Source organism: Eublepharis macularius, chromosome 2 (genome assembly GCF_028583425.1).
Source record: "Eublepharis macularius isolate TG4126 chromosome 2, MPM_Emac_v1.0, whole genome shotgun sequence".
In the NCBI taxonomy this organism is placed as follows: domain Eukaryota; kingdom Metazoa; phylum Chordata; class Lepidosauria; order Squamata; family Eublepharidae; genus Eublepharis; species Eublepharis macularius.
In genome coordinates this window covers 173870657-173889527 of record NC_072791.1, presented here as the reverse complement: position 1 = coordinate 173889527, position 18871 = coordinate 173870657, and the positions used below count along the sequence as shown (strand labels likewise).

General features: G+C 40.4%; 1 protein-coding gene across 2 annotated transcripts in view; it reads right to left on the bottom strand.

The window, feature by feature from the left end:
* Positions 1–18871, bottom strand: part of MGAT5 (alpha-1,6-mannosylglycoprotein 6-beta-N-acetylglucosaminyltransferase) — a 190046-nt gene that overhangs the window by 83210 nt on the left and 87965 nt on the right. For both annotated transcript variants that reach the window (XM_054971635.1, XM_054971634.1), the window contains exon 2: positions 13100–13492. In XM_054971635.1, coding sequence (XP_054827610.1) covers positions 13100–13340 — 241 coding nt within the window. In that variant the 5' untranslated portion in view covers positions 13341–13492. The remainder of the gene's footprint in view (positions 1–13099; positions 13493–18871) is intronic.

The window sequence follows — 18871 nt, the reverse complement described above, 5'->3', positions numbered from 1 at the left end:
TAGCACAAATGTTGAGTAAATAGATGTGAAAAGGAAATTAAATTGCTGAATAATATTCGTAATGTACCAAAGATCTTTCAGGTACTAGGGGAAAAGAAAACAAATGCAACCAAAGAGCATTATAAGGAAGAAAAAAAGGGCAGCCACCTTCTTGGACTAATTATACAGGCAGCCTTTTTCTACAGTCTCATGTTGTGGCATTTCCTAATCCTGATGCCAGGAGTTATTCAACTGGAGCTACCAGGGACTGAACCTGGAATCTTCTGCACGGCAGACATATGCTGTACAAAATATACTTATATCTCCAAGTTTTCATGTATATTTTAAATATATCACTATACTGAGAAATGCTTAACTTTCTATAGTTTTTGAATACTCTCACATAAAGAAACATAATAAAATAATTGAATCAAATCAAAGGGCACAGCTTTTGGACTATCTTTTTCTTAAAGTTCATTTTTCTAGAGGGTCAAAAAAGTAATGACATCTTCAACATTCTACAATGCCTGAGGCTTGCTCATTTAGCATGCCTGTGTCATTGTCTAGGAACACAGTTGTATCAAAGCAACACTGACCTATTCACCCAGAGGTTTGACATTGCTACCTTTCTGAAACTGGTTCCCACTACCAAAGGACTTCTGCTCTAGGTCAATCCTTTTCAAGTGCAGCAGGGCAACAAAAGTCAACTAGAAGGTTGAGGGGGGATTAATATCTCTTCTGTTTAAAAAAAACTACAAAATTTATTTTTCATAATGTACAGTAAAAAATTGCCTCCCACAGCTGCTCACCGGAATCAAAATCCAAAACAAATATTTGACATGAAATGTTCTTCCAGGGGAGAGAGACTCTCAGAGCTGCATCCAAGCAAATTTGAGAGGTGCCTGGTTGTTTCCTACCCTTCTTCTGCTGGCCTCCAGGATGACAAGCAGAAGTTTAAGGGAGGGGTTGTGGCTGCTCCTTTCTTCCAGTAGCCTCAGCACTATACAATTGACAAACTGGAGTAACCACATTAGCCTGCTACCGCTAGAACAAACACAGTCACCTGCAGCATGCTTGGAATTGTGTTTATATGAGAAATCAAGGGCCGTTTTCATACATCTTACCGGCTCTGGTACATTGCGCAAAGCTCCCGCAAGGACAGCATATTCCTGGTGCGATTTCCCAGTTCTTGCATGAAATCATGCTGGAAAGATGCTGTCCTTGCGGGAGCTTTGCGCAACGTACTGGAACCAGCAAGATGTGTGAAAACAGCCAAGCTATGGAAGTGCCTGTGCTTAGAAATGTTATGCAGTGCTGACATTGCTGTTTCATTTTGCTGCTTGATAAAACTTCCATGAATCCCAAGGAAGTAATTACTTCTGTTGACAGGCCTCCCTTGTTTGCTGACAACTTCTTTTTTCCAGTGAAAACATGGAGCAGAGTTTCATGAGACCATTGGAGAACAGCAACACTAACCTAATAAATGTGGGCCAATATCATTCTTAACTCAGGAGAGAAGAGAGTAGTCAACACAGTGGCCTAAATAAGATCAATGGGGCAACAATGTAGGGACTACTCCTATAGGGAGTGAGCTAGTAGTATAAATAACAAGAAAAAGTCTACAAGCATCACACTGCACTAGGCTAAAAGGTCTTAAAATTCAAAACTTCTGGCACAACTTATTTTTGTCTGTCAGTAGCATCTGTGCCCAGATTTTAGGTTGGCTTTTGGCCTGAGCTACTTGATTCATTAACTTCTTTTTCTTTCCAAAGCTCCGCAGGAACACATGCTTCTGCTTGCATCAGCTTGATTTGCGGCACAGTGGAAGCACAAACAATGGATGCTAAATGGACAGCCGCCTCCTCTCTGGACATGATGCCCAATGAGTGATGCTATAAGCACAAAGAAATTCTTCCTTCAATTCAACCAGAGAGATCTGAATCTCTTTTTCCTTTGTTGAACAAAGGGAGGAAGAAGAAAATGTTAAGCTTAGGAAACAGTATTTGGCCAATCACAATATTAGTCTTTGAGATATTTATTATTAATTGGGAACTTGAAAGATGGATTTTCTTGCTTTAATATTAATCACAATTAAGTTTAATTTTCAATGACTGTTTTAAATATTTTGAGTAGCCTTCTTTTTTACTTTCAACCAAAGTGATTTGGTTTAGAGAACTATGAATTTTGATACGAAATTTCTAAAACATTGCAATGAATTATGAAAATGTTATGCCAGCAATACTTAAACGCAATGTTTTCTTTTACTCGCTGTAACTTTGTAAAAGAAAGAAGTTCATCTGACAGTAGGTAAATGAAGGACAAAAACAAATGAGAGGAAGATCACACATCACAGTCTATATCTATAAAATGCAAATTGCAGGAAAGGGAGGGGGGTTAATATATATATGTGTTTTTTTTACGAAGTGCTATTAGCAGAGTAGATGAAACTACTTTCAGTCAGTGATACAAAGTGGAGATATCTTTCTGCTTACCCTGCATGGTTCCGGTGCACATCGAATCTGCATGAATCTGCGGTGGTTTGTGTTTGTAGATGGATGGAGATGCACAATTTTGTGCCACCCATTTTTGCCTTAAGGCATAAGACCAACTCTTTATATATTTTACTTTGCATTATCAGCATCAATCATCAATAATTTATGTCCCCATTTATTAACTTATTATTAACTTGCTTCATCTTAATTTTTGAGTGGGTTTTATTTCTACTCTTGGGTTTTATGACAAATATTTACTCAACTGATCATATTTTTATCAACAGAAAAACATTCATTCATATGACTGAAAGCAACAATGATATCACACTAAGAGATTTTATGGTGGGGAAATGGCAGCCATATCCTGGGCCGCTGCTTCAAGCATACTTCTTCAGACATGACCAGGGCCTACCCTTGCCCTCCTCACAAGATTAGAAAGCTTATGATTATTATTATTATGCCATAAGCCCCTCCTCTAATATGCTTTAAGCATTAAAACTACTGCCCAGGCAGGCAGAAACATGGAAGCTGCTGCCCAAGCAGGCAGACACATGGAAGCCAGATCCTGGAGATGGAATGTGCAAACACAGAGAACAACAGGCGGGGCCAGCTTACCCCCTCCCATGCCCTGGAGGCACACTAAGGATCCTGATACAATAGGGCCTTTCCAGAGTTCCTGAATTAATCAACTCAACCAACCCTATTGATCTCCCCTAAACCACTTTCCTATTCTTAGGAGATTCAGGGAGCTGATAGTCTCACCCATTCACCTTGTGGGTCATCAATCATAATTGATAACTTTAGTTCCACCCAGGAAGATCTAATCAAATCTTCCTAGTTCACTGTCACACCTGGAGATGGTTTGCTGGCTTATTATCCCACTTCAGAGACCGTTTGCTCTTTGTCTCACCCCAGAGACAACTTCTCACCCACCTCGGGAACAACCATTAAGTCTTTGTTTTGGGGGCAGATGATGCAATCTTGCCCCTGGGTAGGATCTGTGGTGTAAAATAGACTGCCCCTCTGCCATAAACTGTGTGCATGTTTTGAATCCAGCATCCACGCTCAAACCTCTTTTCAAGTCCTTCTCCTCGTGCAGGTCGCGCAATGCTCCTCCTCTACCCTGAGTGTCTGGATAGTAAATATCACCCAATCCCTCAAACTCTATCCAACTTTCACCCCTGCTTTCTAATTAGCTCTGAATGTGTGTTGTGTGTGTGTTTTGTGTGCTGTTGATCTTCATTATTTTTCATTAAAAACCCTTTTTGGTTGAAACATCTGTCTGATCATTGAAAGGGGTTCTCTAGCTGGAACAATCCTCGTATACATTGGTGGAGATCTCAAAGTTACCCCCCTCTTGCTGACTTCTCCTTGTTGCCAATTCCTCCCAACTTGCAAGGAGACCTTCCCTTTTCAACAATGATTCCAATTTGCAAGATGCTAAATACGCAATCTCTCCCCAACAGGATCTTTATAACATGCATGGCATTCACACATGGTTCATCACTTTATTCTCCTGCCTTTTAGCCCACCAGTAACTTGAAGTAATTTCACAAATAAAATAGTGCATAATTGAATCCCAGCTCATAATCACCCCAAGCCATCATGATAAGAGCAGATTCCAAAGAGGTAACTGTATTAACCTAATACAGCCAAAACAGCAGTCCTGCAGGACCTTGAACACTATCCAATTTACTGTGGCATCTCTGACTCTCTGTCAGCTGACATAAACACCAAGATTAGAAAAGGAAATGGAAATGACTCAATGTTAAGAGCAAAAAAGAAAATATGAATCAAGTTCCACTTAGCAAAGGAATTTCATATTTTAGTCAACTCAACATCAGGGAGGCCTGGAGAAACTGCTTTTTAAAACTGTCCATAAAATCCCAACAAAATAAAGTTTGCATGCCTCTCTGGAAAGGAATTCCATGAAAAGTAACACATCTCAGAAAAGGCACTGCTCCTTATTTCTATCCTCCTATGTGGGGATGGAGTCCAAGATGGAGACTGTCGTAGACACTTTGCAACCTTGCTCCTTTTATTTTTTTTAACTTGTTTCAATTTATTCCCTTTTAATTTGTTTGAACAGAAAGTTCCCCCCTTGAACAGTAAGAGACAGTGTCTGGGAGACAAGAGGTTTTTTCTGCTCTTTTAACTTGATTTATCTCTGGAGCTTCTGTTAAATTTTAAAATAGTAGAGAATCCAGTAGCACCTTTAAGACTAATCAACTTATTTGTAGCATAAACTTTTGAGAACCACAGTTCTCTTCATCAGATGAAGGCTTGGATATCTCTGGTAAAGTATAAAGATACTTTACCTGCTTGCCTGCTGTGAGGAAAATCCCAACAAAATAAAGTTTGCATGTCTCTTTGGAAAGGAATTCCGTGAATGCGGAACATCCCAGAAAATGCCTACTTCTTGTTTTTATCCTCCTATGTAATAGGACAAACAAGGCTCATTTGAGGAACTCAGCATGTTGGATCAAAACAAGATCCCACTCTGTGATCTATCCTAGGCATCAGCCATTTAGGATTTTTGAGGATAATACAAGCATATTGAGTTTTTTCCAAAAACATCTGGTAACACAGTAGAGCTCCTTCATGAGGCCAACTGGCCACAGCCATGCTCCGGACCAGCTTTTAAAGAGTCTACAGGATTATCTTCAGTAACGAGACAGACACACTGAAAACACTGCATTCCCCTCTCACACAAAGTGCCCTGAATCTGATGGGTTGTCAATGTATATTATTCTATACTTGCTACTCATCCAAATTTGCTATGAAAGAGGCAGCTGTGAGCAGAGAAATGGGAACATTTTGAGAAAAAGAATTTCCCTGGCAAGAACGAAAATTTGGTTTCCAGCCAGTGGAAAGGCTGAGCTCATTGTGGTCACTTGCCAGCTATTAATATGCCTCTTTTTACCTTTGGAATTCTCTCAAAAAAATGGAGACGCTGAAGGATGGTTTGTATCTCAACCAGGGAGTGGGAAATATTTCTTTGCTACTAAGAACAACCTCCTAACTTGAGGAGGTCTCAGATCTTGCTGTATACATTGTTGCTTTGTTTCCTACAGCTATCATTTTGTGACTTTTCAAAACTGTGCTTATTTTTTAAAGAAAAAGATGAAAGGAAAGAACATCCCACCTCCCATGATTTAGTCTTCCCATTATAGCAAACAATATTTCTATTTTTTCACTGTGGAAGCATCTGTATTTATTTGTTCCAGGAGAATGCATTTTGATTTTGGGAGAGCTTCAGAATCCTGTCAGAATAGGAGTTTGTTGCTATTGCAGTGGGATAAGTGCTGCACTGGTCTGCAACATTGTTTGGACTAGCAACTAGGATGGGGCAATCATGGCAGTGTCAGCTGAGGGTGCCAGCATGCTATTTCAGCTTGCATGCCGCTTGTAAAAAACTCTAACTCATGCTATAATCTAAAACAACCCTGAAAAAAGAAAGGGCATGCCTTATATATATTAGATATTGTCAGGTAAGTGCCTAAGAGCTAAGAGGGAAAACCAACCTTTTATTTTAAAACAAAGACTTTCTCCAAAACCAGTCCACATCACACCTGCATTTCACACAAGGGTGTATGGGTGGGCATCAAGGGAAGTCCATCCCGTAGCAAGATTTAAACAGAATGTCCATCAAGTTATTTCAAAATATAGATCAGAAAATATATTACAAAAAGATAAAAGTTTAAGAAATGAAATGAATGCTGCTAAATCGAACATTGCTTCTTTTTGGAACAAAGCCTCGCTCTCTTTATGGAAAAGATTGCTGATCAACTCCATTCGTACAACAATTTGCAAATACAGTATAACTTCATATGTACATGGCTTCCATTTCTAGAATACATGGTTGTTCTTGGCCACTCACAATTACCTGATGCAGCAGTGCACAATATTCTTGCGACTCTTTGATGCACCATAAGTGTAAATATGGACCCTTGGTTTGTTATTTATTTCACTATTTTTGTAAAATTATTTACATCTTCCTGTTAATATGTTGTATAACATTAATAGCAGTGTCTAGTCAGCAGAAGTGGGTTATTGTTTTGTGATGTTTGTTGTTAAACTGTTAAAATGAAAATAAAGTATTTTTTTAAAAAAAGGAAATGAAATGAAACCAGCTGTTCATTCAAAGTGAATGGAGGAAGAAGTCACAGTCACAGTTGATTATTAATCAGCAGACTTTCCCAAAACAAAGTTTTCTACACTCAAGAGGGAGCTACAGCCAAAAACATGTCTTTATGGTAACATGACTCACTGGCATATTGCAATTTTCCAAGTATACTTAAGTAGTCGTAGGCAAATACACAAAATCAGAGTTGTATTCCTCCCAATCACCAGCAAGCTGGCAAACATATCCTTCCCTCAGCGGCTCACTGCAGCCATCCTAACCCACATGTTTTGTTTTGTTTTTGTCCGTATGCATAAAAAAACATCCAGCACTAGTTTTTCGTCATAAAGGCTGCTGGATAGTAGAAAACACTGATCTGCATCCACAGCTTTGCATTAGTATTTAGTAGGATACAGTCCAAAATAAAATGCCTTTTATAGACATTTGAATATACTGAATCCCAATCAGACCATTCCTGAAAAGAACAAAGAGAAATTTTATAAATGAAATATGTTAGGGTCAGAGAATGGAAGATTTGTATTCACTTACTGTGAAGCTTCCTTTCTCGGTGGTCCAGAAGTGGGACAGTCCTTACTTTTGGGATATAGCTCCTCCTCTCCGAAGGCAGGTTGAGCCAGCTGATTTTGATCCTGGAGGGAGGGGCTTGTCCCTGGAATCACCAGTCTGTTCCCAAGCCCTGACTCCCCATTACGATACCAAGAGAGAAAATAAAAACTCCCCCCAATTAAAAAAAATCAGTATAAAGGTCTCTCCCTTGAATCCACTGGAAGACTATCATCCTAACGCTTCATCCAATCCTAGAAACCACCCTGCAAGAAATGTGGTTGGGCAGGACTGCCCCACTCCTGGACCACTGAGAAATGAAGCTTCACGGTAAGTGAATACAATTCTTTCATTCTCCAGTGGTCTTAGGAGTGGGGCAGTCCTTACTTTTGGGACATACAAGAGCAGTGCGCCCCAGGGTGGATAGTCCAGCTTCCAGGACTAGGGTGTGTGTTGTAGTACCCACCTGCTGAAGGTTGTCTCTGGGGAGGACAACTTATCTATCCTATATTTCTTGATGAGAGAATATACTGATTTTCATCTGACCACCTTATTTATTGTTTCTTACGATTAAAGGATTTATAGGCTGCCTGTGTCACTGTTTCTCTTAATGAGTATGCCATGACATCTATGGGCATGCCCAGATCTCTGGCTTGACATGCCAGAATTATGTACCCTCTGCTTTACCTACTTAGCCAAGAAAAGGACACTCTCTGTCCCAAGGAGGACTTTCTGCAAATACACTAGTGTCCCAGATTCCTGCTCAAGTGGAATTTCACATCCCTACTTATATCAACGTAGTGTGTTTTTCCCCTCTTCCTGTGTTTTGGATTAGGTTAGAAGAAGGGAAGTATTATCTCTTCTGTCCTATGAAAACATGGAGTTCACCTTTGGAAGAAAGTTGGTTTTGTTCATAACTTGCTGCACCATCTTGGAGGAAAAGGGCACGGATCTCTATCTACTGCTAGTGCCTGCCATTCTGACACTTGTCTAGCTGATTTTATTCTCATGAAAGATGGCTTTAAAGGTCAGTTCCTTTAGGGGACATGAGGTCATAGGCTCAAGCCATCTTTTGTATAATATTCTCAATACCAGATTAAGATTTCATGTGGGAAAAAACCAGCGAATTCTTGGAAGATTCTACAATGAGGTCCCCTTTTAGAATCCACTGCCATGAAGGTGGTATATAAAGGAACGTCCCTTCCTAGAACTCCTTATTGGTGGGATGGTCACTACCTGTTGTCTAAGGGTGCTGGTATTAAGACTTTTCTTCAACCCCTCTTGAAAGACAGTAACTCCCTAATTAGCCCCCAAAGGTTACATGACTCTATCCATGTCCTCTTCTGGGAACTTGGCAGGATTTTTTTTTAGCATCACTTCAGCACTTTACTGTGTGATCTTCTGAACAGCTCTGTGCAATAGCTGTACTGTGGAAGACATATAGGACATGTGAATGCAGCTTGCTGCTCACATCATCTATCCCTATAGTTTGAGGGTTTCTTCTCCTCGCACCTTGTTGAAAACTGTGGTTCACCAGTTGGGGAATCTCTCTGGATAGCATCCACTCTGCTTGGTTCATCACTCTTTGGCTTAGCCAGTCCGCCTCAGAGTTGTTCTCTGTATAAACATATAGTGACCTGTGGAAAGTTTATGAGATTCCACCATACCATGTCTGATGGCTCCGAGTTCCAAAAGGTTTACCCTGTTGATTATTTGTCCTTCAGCCAGATGATCTATGGATAGGTCATCTATTCCTTGGGTGTGGGATCCCCATCTCCAAAGACATGTCCATGGTCATCACTGTTCTCTCTGGTTCCTTGAGTGGGACACCATCATGGAACTGAATGAGGTACAGCCACTGGTTGTTTTCCTGTTTGAGGATCTCTGGCAATTCAACTATCTTGGACCTCTTGTGATCTAAAGCCCCATGGTTATGGCAACACGCATTTCTGAAGTGCACAGATCAAGATGTCGTTTGGATATGGGAAAGGAGCCACTCTCCGTGGCCTAGCCATGCTATCAGTGATACTAGGATTCTGATTAACACCATAGGTGGGGTTTTCAGCTCAAAAGAAAAGGCCTAATGTTGGAGGTGCTTCTGAGAGATCGATGGAAGCCAGACAATCTCCCTTCTGAATGGCAGTCATGACAAATTTTAGCCTTTCCATTCCGACCTTGTTCCTAGGTATCTATTTTATTTGACCAAATTCCTTTGGATCTAGGGGAAAAGAGACCAGGTGGCACAGAATTGAATTCCACTGATCACAGTATCCAACACCCGACTGTTTCTTATTAGCTGCCAAAGGCCGCAGGCATATGATCTTTGAGGCCTGTGAGGTGGCTATGCCTGCCTTTGCTGACATTCTGCCAACAGAAATTTTCCCACCAAAAGGAGAAATGAAAATGAAAGTGCACCTCACAAGTCCTGGCTGAAGGAAAGAGAAATAAAGGAGGGCTCCCTTTTATTTAGGGTGAGCTGACTCTGAGGCTTCTGCTATTCTTTTCTCCTCTCTCCTTCCTTTCGCTGCCATTCTGCCATTACCCGCAGAATCAGTCATACTGCGGTTTAGTTGGGGCTGCTGGGGTTGGAGCAGGTCCTCTGCTGCTGCTGGAGGCTGCTCCTTCCAAGCCTGAGGGAGTTCCCGATAATATTGGTCTCTACAACAGGCTACCGCGAACTCAAACACCGCACCCTCTGGCCATCTGGCAGGGGGGGTGGTCCTCCCAACCTGAAGGTGGGGATCCTCGGTGGAGTTTTGCGATTGTGGCCATGGAACCTAGGAGCAACCTAGGGCTGTCGGCTCTAATGCTCGCCATCGCTCTGAGCGAAACGGGGGTGGGGTAGGCAGTATGGCTTTTCTTTTCCCCTGCGAGCTCCGCACGGCCTGTGCCCTCGGCCTCCCTGAGTACTGGGATTACCGGCATGCACCACCATGCCCGGCTCATCTCCAGCAGTTTCTTCTTCACCGGGATTGCTGCACTCTGCAGAGCGTTGCTGAAGACGTCCTGCTTGGATGGCAGGGCCAGAAAGACTGGTGATTCCAGGGACAAGCCCCTCCCCTCCTGGATCAAAATCAGCGGACTGACCCTGCCTTCGGAGAGGAGGAGATATATCCCAAAAGTAAGGACTGCCTCACTCCTAAGACCACCGGAGAAAATAAATTTCCTAACAGAGAGAAGCAAAAGCATAATAACAAGTACATTATTATACAACTTCCTAAGCATTATTAAGTTAGTAATATTAAAATTAGGTCCAGTCAGATTAAAGATCTAGATGGCAAAGGAAGTACAACATTCATTCTATATTGTACTGTGCAAGCCAAAGTTCTCATAATAATGAGTTTTTAAAAATGTATTCTTAAATTAGCCACCAGCATACATATTAAATTCCATCCTACTAAAAGCCATTAAGCTTTAGATAGAGTTGTTGAAGCTTTCCAATTGCTGACAAATGGGTTTTTTTCCAGCTTCCAATGAATTTATTACTGCTGCATGATATCACTTTGTATTATGTAACAATGTTTTGCAGACACATTTTGGGGATCATGAGTAAACCACGTATCATGCCCTTTCTGTATCTCCCGAAACAGTATTTTCTAGGAAGTCTCAATTCTCTAAAATGTCTTATATCTGTAAGTAACATCTAGGAACTGGATCCAGTGAACATGCATGCAAGGGTCATATATTTTTCCTTTATTCCATTACCCCCAGCAGACCTTTCCCTTCCCAGGAGCCTTGCTTCCCAGGGTTGTGGGACCCATATGGACTAATAGCCACATAGGCCAGACTGCACAACTGCTAATTGTTTCCCCTCCAGTACAGTACGCCCCTATCCAACATGGGTCTTGTGATTTCTGGAATCAACTTTGCCACAGTGGAAAAGGACTTCTAGGAAGGAAGGGAAAACCTGGACAACCTAATAATAACAAAACCAAAACTTTACACTATCTAATTTATAATGCTTCCATATCTTCTACTGAATCACTACTGGATTGCCATTTTGACGTAATTCTCCCTTAAGTTAAAAGCTGTGAAGCTTCTATAAACAAAAAAGAACATAACTCTCCAGCAATTTCTGACCTTAAGTATTGCTTTCCATTTTACCCTTTAGGATTTGGGCCGTTTGTATTCAGTTTCTAATATAACTCACAAAACAATTCTATTCAGAGCTTGAGTCTACAACTATTGACTAGAGGCGGAGAAAAGCAAAGATAAATTCTATACTTTGGTTTGGTTTTAGTTTCCAAAGAAGGGGGAGGGTTTGCTCCCTGTATATCCACTGGGAGATGTTTCCAAGCCCAAAAATGTAATGAAGTCTGCCTATGGTCAAGCCAAATGTATACATGCCTGTCAGAATTAACTGAACATTCTGCTAGATAGGCAACTAGCAGGAAGCATCCTGATGCTCTCTGGTTCCCCCTCCTACCCTGTTCAATTGAAGACCCCCAAGGAGCTCCTATAGCACCACCCTGTCACCATGCTAGGGATCATCCTTCCATGCTATCCAACAAGAGCTATGCCAAGAAGTTTAATTCTATACCCAAGGTTAAAATGTATCATCTCTTTCTAGACCCAACATGTATTTTAAAGCTATGTCCATCATTAAGTAGTGGCATCACCTCAAGAACATGACAACTGTTCGTTACCCACTCCCCACCCCAACCAATAGAGCACTTACAGCAGTACAGACTAGAACTCCACAATATTATTCCAAAGTTTCATTTGGCAATCACTTACTATCTCTTAGTCTAGACTATTATGCCAAAGAACATCATTCAATACAAGATGCACAAATGCACTGGCCATGGTTGCTATGGTGATTGCCCTTCCCAATAAAGCAAGAGACCCTTTCCTCATCTTTAAAGTTCCCCTGAGTTTGGAATCAAATTTTATTATCTGGGTTTTGTTTAACTTGAAAGTTACAGAGATAAGGAAGCTAAGCAAGCCACTCTGCAAGAAAACATTTGTCCAATTATCTTATCTTTGTCATCAAGTAGAGCTAGAGGGGATTTCAGACTAAAAAACAATGACAACCAGGAAATGCAAGAGATAGAAAGTAATCGCTCTCCCTCCCCATCTCTAAAACCTTCCAGTCACAATTTCAAACCAAACAAACAGTTTTAATTGTAACATTAATGTTATTCGCCTCAACTGCAAGGGACTGAAAACTCATGCCATCTTAATACAGCATGTTGGGATTGGACTTTACAGGAATCTAACTGAAAAGGACAGTTGACTGGCCTGTTTAGTAGCTGCCTACTTCAAGAGCTTACACTCGCACTACGCCTGCTGACATTTTGAAAGTTGATTCATTTCATTTGGTCTTTGACAAATGATTTAATTGTTTGATTTTGTACACTGGCATGTGCCTTTATTTTAAGGTTTTGCTAACGAAGACATTTGTATGTTCTTGAAATTTGATGTATTTTACTTTTTTTTTTGTTCACTGCATTGGAATGCCAATATAATAATAACAATAATAACATTCAATTTATATACTGCCCTTCAGGACAACTTAATGCTCACTCAGAGTGGTTTACAAAATATGTCATTATTATCTCCACAACAATAACCACCATGTGAGGTGTGAGGTGGGGCTGAGAGAACTTCTAGAAGCTGTGACTGACCCAAGGTCACCCAGCTGGCTTCAAGTGGAGGAGTGGGGAATCAAACCCAGTTCTCCAGATTAGAGTTCTGTGCTCTTATCCACTACACCAAACTATCTCTGCAACAAAATAAAAATGCAATAAATAATCATAAAAACAGGATAGTTGGCTGGCTACCAAACCAAATCACAATCTGTGGACACCTAACTCAACATGAGCATGTATAGTTGATTACTGGTAATCCTTGAACTGCAGGTGATTGAAGATACCACCAAATAACTCTACAGGATAGGAGCCTTTAGGCAGCTTCTAACTATAACAGGATATATACTTACCATATGCAGTCATAGTCCCAACGTATGGTCCATCCACCACATTTCTATTCTCTTCAGCCAATGCTTTTATATACCTTTTGCTGAGGTCCAGTATTTGTTCACGGAGTACTGAACTACTTTCATGCTGAGTCTTCTGTTGGATAGTAAAATGCAATAGCATCATTCCCCAAATGAATCCAAAAGTCACTAGAAAGAAGCCAAGTTTCTGAGACGACAACTTCCATGGAGTAAAGTATGCCATGGCTGTTTGACCAGCTCTGAAGTTACTCCAAATTAGTCTTACAGCCCAAAACCAAGGACTAAATTCATAGTTCAGGTGTGTAACAGACACAGTTCAGGAGCCACTCTGGCTCATTAGTCAGCAAATTGTCTTCATTCAGCTCCATCTTGTTGCTGCAAGGAGAAAGGAAAGATACAGTTATTCAAAGTAACATGAATGCTTTCTTCTAGCTTCTTTAAGTATGCTTCTCTGTAAATTTGTAATGGTTATGAATCAATATTTTATCATATGAGTCATTGTATAAAGAGTCCCAGAAACATCTGGGCAGAGAACAAGAAATATGTCTTAACAGGTACAGAATATACCTTGCAAAAACAAAACTTGGAGCAAAGTCACAGCACGCACTGCGTAGTTTCCCATTTAAATTCCTAATAAAAATCTTTTCATATACCAGAGAGGGATGATGCAAAAGAGACTGATTCTTGAAAGTCCTGGACGTACCAATACAGCGACACTTTTGTTTCTTACCAGCTTTACAATGTAAGCCTGCAACGATGCTGCAGTTTTGGCAAGAGCAATGGCATACGGCTAGACTTCTGTTTCCTGATTCTCTGATGTGGAAAGTGAAAACTCCCATGGGAAGAAACAGAAAAGGGTTGTGCATTATTTAAACAAGTGCACACTCTAAAAGATGTTACCAGTTATTCAGATGCTGAGAAGAAACACTTACTGTTCTTGTGTGGTCTCTACCCCTTTTGAAATCACACAAAATGCAGTCATGCAACACAGAACACTGAAAAGTAATTTTGTGATAAGATTTTAAAAAAACTTTTGTAATACTTTCTCTGCTGTTCCAATTTTGGCACATTGGAGAAATAAGTGAGGCAGTGCTGGATGATCCTTCCAATGTATCTCCAGGGTAACTCCCAGGGAGGTAGCAATGAGAGCCTTGGGTTCTTACCAGCTTGAACAGTCCCTCTCTTATTCTTCTCATCATTAGGAAAGGTAAGCATCAAAACTGAGAGATACTTCAATGTGAGATATCCTGTTGATCGTTTCATAATATTCATGTATTTAGTCTAAAAGTATTATGCTGCTACAACAATAGCCCTAAATAGTATGACTATATTCTGTGTTATTTCAAAAGGGAGAAAACATCTATCCTGGAGCAATATTGTTTTTAAAATGCAATCATGACTTTCCAGAGATTAGAGAGGCAGGCAGAAGTCTACCTACAATTAGCATTAAAATAATCTAACTATCAATCACACAATAAAAACAGCAGCAGAAGCAACCAATTACCAAATGGCCCCCCAAAACAAATGTGCAAACCTGACAAAAAGACATCCATGAGGGTGCTTTGCATTTTTTCCCTGGTAAACTATTCTACAAGTTATGGGCCACAACCACAGAAAGTACATGCCCTAACAAACTGTGTGAATCTGCCAAATGCAGCTGCTCAGACCAAAATTGGTACATAGGCTCCTAGGGTGAGATGTATGCTGGTCCAAAGTGAAAGAAACCAGCACTCTGCATTAAAGCTAGAGGCTGAATAGATGCCAATGGAACATTTTAGATTGAGTAGAATAGGAGTACTTAAGAAAGAAAACACAGACCCAGATAATGAATTAACTAAAGTTAACTTTACAGACTGCTGATCTGTAACAATAAACCTAATTCATAGTTTGATCCTACCCCTTAAGTCTCCCATGGCTTTGAACACTGGGCAATTCCACCCTTACTCCAGGCTCAACACAGCCTAAGCCTTTCACTGCCTGCCCATTTACCTATCTGCTAAGAACAACCAGATACATGTCCTCCCTCTAAGGCCCTAGAATTCAGTGATGCTGCCCTTCCCTAAGAAAATCTCCTCACCAATCTTCCTGGGCCTGTAAGCCACAGGGGCTGATTTAGAAGTCTCTCCTCACCCAACAGGTACTTCAGGATGCTTAGTATTAAACTCTACATTATTCCCTCATAACCCACACTGACTTCACCTCAAGGAAGGTACAAAATTGCCCTCCCCATAGGCATGGTAATCCCTGCTGAGTCAGGCGGATGCATTTTCACAAAGCGTTAACTTCTGGGTTGCCTTGAGGGTCAACTCCACATAGCATGCAAGACCATATTCTTCTAGGCTCCTGAATATAATTCCATCACTTTGGGGTTTTCCATAAGGGGGGAAGTGGGAAATATACTGTATCTCCAGATTAATACAGCATCAGATTTTCATATTGACTGGGGTTGACAAAACTTAAAGAAGGATATGGATTTTTTTAAAAAAGTATTTCTTACAATACAATGTTCCCATACAGACTTACAGACCACTATGTTCTCCTTTCCACTTACTATCTGCATAAAAAATGTGGGTTTTCTATTTAATGTGATAATTATGGGAATAATCATAAGTGCATTAATTTGGAATATGCAAGAGCTGTAGTGCAAAGACCCTGTCTAAACCTGCAGTAACAGCTCCCATGAATTACCTTTTCATGGATATTTTGTTGTCGCCTCAGTCACTACACTATAAGACAGACTTTGGTAACCAAACTTACTGAAGGCCATGGGCAGCACTGGCAGATTACTTCAGAATATTACATGTCGAACAAATAATGTAGCATTTAAAGAAATAGCTTTGTTTGTGATTAATAGAGTGTGCTGTTCTTTTACTAGATATGTTTTTGCAGACCAGGTTCTTTCACTGATGTTTACTGCAAATATTCATTCAATGTTAACTAATATTCAATATTAATTAATGTCAACATTCAACATCAATATATTCATTCAATATTAATTAATGAAAGAAGGCATATTCAGTATAAATAGCCTCTATCACACTAGCTTTTGATTTTTCCTAGCATCTATTGTAGATTTATTTATTTCATGTATTAATAACTTCATGAGTTCTTTCCCATTAGATGTGACAGGAACCAGCCAAAAACAACTTTATGTAATTCCAAATCTGTAACTTTAGTAAGATTTGAATGTCAAACTTTTCAGATCATGGTTCTCAACACTAAGCTACTTTACATCACGTCTCACTCCTACTAACCTTCCTAATCAATATGTGAAATTTACAAGTAAAAAGCTTTCAGACAAACACAGCTCATTGTCTAACGCCAAGTTTAAGGAGCCTTGGATTTATGAACATCACTGAACTCTCATCTTTTTAGGATCACACTATTTCTGTAGGCAATCTAATCTTTCCCCATGCCACTCTCCATGTGTCCTTGTGTTCTGACCTTGGGTCATTCAGATTTAAGAGTGTACTAGGATAAGTCTTGGAGTATACAGAGAGTACAAAGAGAATGCAGTTTTCTGAATACAGCAAAAAAATGGTTATCCGGAACTTTCCATGCTTATCTGTCCTCTTTCTTGAAGGTGCCAACATCCACAGCTAAAAAAGCCTTGGTTAATTTCACTTCAAGATCCTAGAATGGAGGTGTTCCTAGCCCATTGGAAATGAAATTGACTAAGGTTTTCTTGTTGGGTTTAATTTTCAATGCACTGGAAGAGCATTGAAGGACAGGAAAGGTTATGTTCCTGGCTGTAGAGAGCAAGGGAAGGGATGTGATGAAGTAATGAACTGGATAAATAAAAACCAACTGTGCAGCTGCAAAAGTGGCACATACAACTTAATTTAGCTGCTTTGAAAAAGAAACACCCCATGAGACATAATATTCAATGACATATGACCAGCTGTGACTCAGCCCCCACACCGAACACAATATTGCTTGTTTTGAACTGTGAGCAAATCTGAGACGATCAAAAGAGATGTTCAACTTGATAAAAACAAGCACCTTGAAACAAGGTACATTCAAAGGTCAACTGAATTTTTGTGATGTTAGCAGCATCCTTATAAAGGAAAGCAAGATAAAAAGTTAATCAATATAGGAAACACTACACCTGTCCAAATTCCCTCTGTATAGAGCTATTTACATAAAGGAGTTCAGTCCTCCTTACTATATGGGCTCCTTAAGTTGCATTCATTCATCATGAAAAGCCTGTTGGTTTGAACATATTATTGCCGCAAACTGCAAGTGCATGTTTCTTGGTTTGGGAAACCTTCAATTTGCCAAAATGATGGTATGTAAATTACTTATTCAGGAAATGCATATGCTTCCTCTCCAGAGACCTGCTCAAGGTGGCTTACACAATCCCTCATGAGTTGGAATCAAGACTCAGAACCAAACTCCTCAGAGGATGACAATCCTGGCTGAAGATCAGAAGGCTCAGGGGACACCCAACACCACCAGATGTTCTCTGGATCCAGAATTTCCAGATGCTGTGGCCTCAACTGAGGGGGCTCAGCTGCACATGATCCTCAGTGTACCAGACTCCAGGGCAGCCAGCCCCCTGCCTCATAGGGCCAAATTCCAGACCAGCAGTTCCCCAAGATCTCTCCACATTTGGCAGGAATGGCAGAAAGAGAGGCCCATGAGGAGGCCACTCAGCAATGACAAAGCACCAGCTAGAGAGCCTGTCTTTCATTTACTGAGCCAGACCACTGCCTGAAGCCCATATAATGCTCTGCAGGATCAGGGTTCAGTCAAGCCCAGACCAGAAGAAGCCCCGGAACAGGTGAGGTTTCTTACTCTCCAGGATCCAAGGGTATTCCCAATGATCCTGCTGTTCAGGTGGGTGCCTAGACAAACAGCACCAGGTTTGGAATCCTGTTTGTCCAAGTGTGTACAATTAGAAGTCCCGGTAAACCGGAGTTTGACTGAAAGCTTCCCAATCAGGAAAGCTCAAGATCTTGTTCTATATGCAAGATGAAGAAGGAAGGAACATTCAGGCAAACAAGCCAGGTCAATGCCTGTCATGGGCAGAGGTTTTTCATACAGAGGAACAAAGAGGCCCAAAAACACTGAAGAAAAAAAATAGAAGTGAGTTCAAATGTTGCAAACCATGATTAATGGCAGATGTGAATATGAAAAGGTTGAAGCCAGCTTGCGGGAACAGCAGGTTACAAATCCAATAGATGAAGATGAAGATGATGAGGCCGTTGAACTAAAGCATACAGGGACTAAAGCATGTCATTGTACATGCTGAACTACAGTTTTAAAAACCCAGCAGCAAAGTTTATTACACTGCAGAGCTGTACACAGTTCCAGTTCCAAAGATGGTCCTTGATAATTGCATTCATCTAGGTAAATTGCAGCTTATATCTTCTATAAGATGACTGGTTAACATTAGACAAAGCCTAGATGTTAAAACTGATAAATGAACACACTCTTATGTATTGTAATACTGTCATCTCTCATACAAAGGTATCTGAAGATAGGAGAACACGGATTTTGAAAGATGTTATAATTAAATGGAATAAAAGTGAGTGCTATGGAACTGGAACCTAATGTGTAATTTCTTCTAGCTGACCTACATATGTGACTACACTAGATGGTGGAATTTGCCCCTGAATTATGGAGTGCAGCACTGTTAGTTGCTTGAATGGGAAAGAAAAGCTTTCTGTGTATGAGGGGCATGAATCCCAGGCTAATTTTCTCTCACTTGATGTGCTGTTTTCTATGGACAGAGATTCTTTTTTTAAAAAA